The following is a 3,594-nucleotide window of genomic DNA, read 5'->3' as shown; positions in this document are numbered from 1 at the left end:
TGGCACATTTTGATTCATCTCTGAACCAATCAGTGACCGCACATCATAATTTCTCCATCTAAGGTCATCGGTTATCTTGCTTGTCACCAAGCACTGAACATATCATATTTTTGCAGTGTGCCACTAATTATGTACTGCTAGATACTGGATAATGTGGCACATTTTTATTCACCTCTGAATCATTCAGTGACCGCACAATTTCTCGTCTCGCTTGTCATCCATCTAAGATCATATTGCTTGTTCACCCCTACAATCCTCACAACCCATCGAATATCCAATCTTCTTGATGAGATTATAACGTAGAAGATGAGAAAGATATCTTTTAAATAATGAAAAAATAAATATTATATATAAAAATCATATTAAATGATAAATAAATAGATCTTAAAATTTCAAGTGCTTTTGATACATCACTTGTCCACATGTGGGGGCCAACAGATCAATAATGCTGGCGGCGCCCACCCAACCCTCACTGTAGCCAGCCTTTACACAACCTGCAACTAGACTCCACACCACATACAAAAATAAGATCAAAATGCTTTTATTTTTTATTAGAGTGTTCAGCTTTACTGTGTTGAATTGTCAAATATAGGATCGATCGAGCCAGCGGCTCATTAAGCATCCTCCCCCTACGGAAAAAATAATTGTAACTCCTAAAACTTAGTTAACTTAATTAATGAAATAAATATTATTTACCGCCACCTACAGTGCGCGCTAATATCATCGCACTGTGTTCCTATTCCAAGGCAAATTATTTCGTCCGGTCACCGGACCTAATTTTTCGTCCAGATTTCATGCGCTTTTGATGCATTTTTAAAAAAAATAAGGAAAATTTACACACATATCACTTTATTTTATGTTATTTACATATCTAACACTCAAAATATTAATATTACATGCCTACCACTCATATACAACTTTAATATCAAATATACCGCTCTTATAATTCATTTATATCTTTCATACAATCTTATAAACTTTAATATTTCATTCCATGCACCCAAATTTGTTCTATGGGTGATAGTCATGTAATATTAATGTTTTAAGTGTTAGATATGTAAATAACATAAAATAAAGTGATATAGCATAAAATTTACATACATACCAGCTCATACATAATTTTATTCATATTAACTATTCTTTTGCTGTTTTTTTTTTTTCTGAGTATTTAAAAAACGTAACAAAAACACAATAAAATGATAGCAAATAATACTCAATGAGTAAGATATTAATTGATACGTTTTTGCTATATTTTTAAAAATACTCAAAAAAAAAAACAGTTAAAATATAATTAAAATTGTGTATTAACTACTCTCTTTTTTAAAAATACATCAAAAAAAATACTAAAAAGAAACAGTTAAAATTTGAGAGAGAAAAGAGCCATAACCCTAATTCTTGCAATCTCTATCCACAACAGCCAGCGCAATGTAAAAAAAAATAAAAAAATAATAGCCAGCCCAATAACGACACATAGTCCTTCGCTTTCCGCTCACGCCTTCTGCACCACCAGGCCCACATTCTAAAAGACCGTGCAGCCTCGGCTACACAAACGGCGCCATCCAAGCTAGAGCCACAAAGCCCAGAGCCAACTTAAAAGAAATTTTTTATTTTTATCTTTAAAGAAAGCAAGCACATGTCAAGTTGTAAGCGCATCATAGGATTCCTCTTTAATCAGTGCACTCTCTCTCTCTCTCTCTCTATCCCAGTGGTAGAGATCTAAGGCTTCAATCGCAAAGCAAAAATCGCTAATGATCACTTACTTAATAAAGGCGATGGTGACGAGCACCATAATCTGATAACAAATTAACTATCAGTAAAAATAACACACCAACAAGAAACAAACAGAAGCAATCTACTTAGCAATTACATCAGATGGATGCAACGATGATCGTCCTCATTCACAAATGAAATTCAAAGAAGGAGAAGATGATAAAGATGATCTAAACCTCACAGTACTCTCTTGATACACACAACAAAGCCAGAAGAGTGAGAGTAAGGCGGGATCCGAGTGAGAGCTCAGTTGGTTGGGTTGCTGCGGAAGGAGCCCAAGGCCTTGATCGCCGCCGCCCGGAGAATGTACTGATGGTACGCCGCTGCTGCAAGCGCTCCGACGAAAGGGCCTACCCAGAAGATCCACTGCGCTTGCGTAGAATAAAACGGATTAGAAGAGAAACTAGCTAGAAATCATTTACTACTTTTAGCATGAAATTCTGAAGATATCGTACATGATTATGCCAGGCGCTGTGTTGGTTGTAGATGACAGCGGCGCCCAGGCTTCTGGCTGGGTTGATGCCGGTTCCGGTGATGGGAATGGTGGCCAGGTGGACTATGAAGACCGCAAATCCAATAGGAAGCGGGGCTAAGACCTAGAAGAGGAATGATCTTATACTCGGATGCAAAGCTAAGAATGCATTACCTCGTAAGAAATTTAGTGGGTTACGAACCGGAATGTGAGAATCCCGAGCGTTGCGCTTGGGATCAGTTGCAGAGAAGACAGTGTAGACAAGGACGAAGGTGCCGATGATCTCCGCGCCAAGGGCCGTACCCTTGGAGTATCCGGGGGACACCTCATTAGCTCCGCCGCCAAGCGAGTTGTAGTAGTGCTTCATTATACCTTTCACGATCCCGACGCCAACAATCGCGCCTAAGCACTGCGCGATGATGTAGAACACCGCTCTGACCAGCGAAACCTTCCTCGCCAAGAACAGTCCAAACGTCACTGCAGGGTTAATGTGCCCCCCTGCAAACCAAACCACTTGAGAAAAACAGAGAAAACAAAAACGAGATCTGAGAAGAGAAAAGGTAAAGAGTTATAAAGACCAGAGATCCCAGCCGTGCAGTAGACGAGAATAAAGATCATGCCACCAAAGGACCAGGCGATTCCAAGTATGCCGACGCCATCACATGCATCGGCTGCGGACTGCTTCTTATAGCCGATGACGGTCGCTACAGTAACGTAAAGGAAGAGCAAGGTGGCTACGAACTCCGCGATTATAGCGCGGTAGAATGACCAGAGGCGGAGCTCACCCAAATCTAGCAGCGGCGCCGGCGGTGGGTCAGTATAGTCCTTGTGCTGCTGTTGCTCCGCCTCCACGTTCACCTCCTTCACCATTATCTCTGCTTCCTCTTAGAGTGGCTCACTTATGCTCTGCTGTGGTTGCGGAATGGAGAAGAAGGCGAGGTGGGGGCAATTTATGGATAAGAGGCAGAGGAGCGATGGAGACATAGCCGCTCGCTTGCGAAAAAAAGGTTTGTGTTATTTATTAATTCATTAATAGTAATTCGCTAATTGAAGATACTGTAATGATATCTTAGGATTAATGATAAAACATTGACAGATCAGCTGTGGATGGTAGTGCGCAATGGTGGGGCCCAGTTCCAGCAAGACCATGTGATGCGGATGGGGCAATGGATGATGATGATGATGATGAACATGTCTTATGTGCATCATACTGATATGGATGGGGATTCGAGGTGGAGTGTGGGGCCCGCTAGCCTGGCAAAGCAGGCTCTAGACTGCCAGGGGCCAACGGCTCTTTCGGGCATTCCCAACACCAACGGTTATATTTCACCGTCGCCCGCGCCTTCTAACGT

At 41.3% G+C, this 3,594-nt stretch overlaps 2 protein-coding genes across 2 annotated transcripts in view; one reads left to right on the top strand and one right to left on the bottom strand.

Moving 5' to 3' along the window:
• Positions 1 to 1,742: 1,742 nt before the first annotated feature.
• Positions 1,743 to 3,198, bottom strand: LOC110114369 (probable aquaporin PIP2-6). Its single transcript, XM_020847231.2, has 4 exons — positions 2,821 to 3,198; positions 2,445 to 2,740; positions 2,226 to 2,366; positions 1,743 to 2,136 (listed from the first exon to the last, which is right to left on the bottom strand). The coding sequence occupies exons 1-4, from the start codon at positions 3,110 to 3,112 to the stop codon at positions 2,017 to 2,019; spliced, it is 849 nt and encodes a 282-aa protein (XP_020702890.1). The 5' UTR covers positions 3,113 to 3,198; the 3' UTR covers positions 1,743 to 2,016.
• The window catches only part of LOC114579931, a 709-nt gene continuing 226 nt past the window's right edge, over positions 3,112 to 3,594 (top strand). Inside the window, exons 1-2 of the mRNA XM_028695987.1 lie at positions 3,112 to 3,249; positions 3,339 to 3,592. Of these exons, the coding sequence (XP_028551820.1) occupies positions 3,144 to 3,249; positions 3,339 to 3,592 (360 nt within the window). The 5' untranslated portion in view covers positions 3,112 to 3,143. The remainder of the gene's footprint in view (positions 3,250 to 3,338; positions 3,593 to 3,594) is intronic.

The sequence above is a fragment of the Dendrobium catenatum genome, unplaced genomic scaffold (assembly GCF_001605985.2).
Source record: "Dendrobium catenatum unplaced genomic scaffold, ASM160598v2 fragScaff_scaffold_716, whole genome shotgun sequence".
NCBI classification, from domain to species: domain Eukaryota; kingdom Viridiplantae; phylum Streptophyta; class Magnoliopsida; order Asparagales; family Orchidaceae; genus Dendrobium; species Dendrobium catenatum.
The sequence above is the reverse complement of the archived record's forward strand: the minus strand, read 5'-3'. Positions and strand labels throughout refer to the sequence as shown.

Excerpts from the sequence above, each read along its gene's own strand:
- LOC110114369 (XM_020847231.2), bottom strand. The coding sequence starts at position 3,112 with ATGGTGAAGGAGGTGAACGTGGAGGCGGAGCAACAGCAGCACAAGGAC. Across the intron at positions 2,741-2,820 it reads CTGCACGGCTGGGATCTCTG|GGGGGCACATTAACCCTGCA; the intron begins GTCTTTATAACT and ends TTTGGTTTGCAG. Across the intron at positions 2,137-2,225 it reads ACAGCGCCTGGCATAATCAT|TGGATCTTCTGGGTAGGCCC; the intron begins GTACGATATCTT and ends ACGCAAGCGCAG.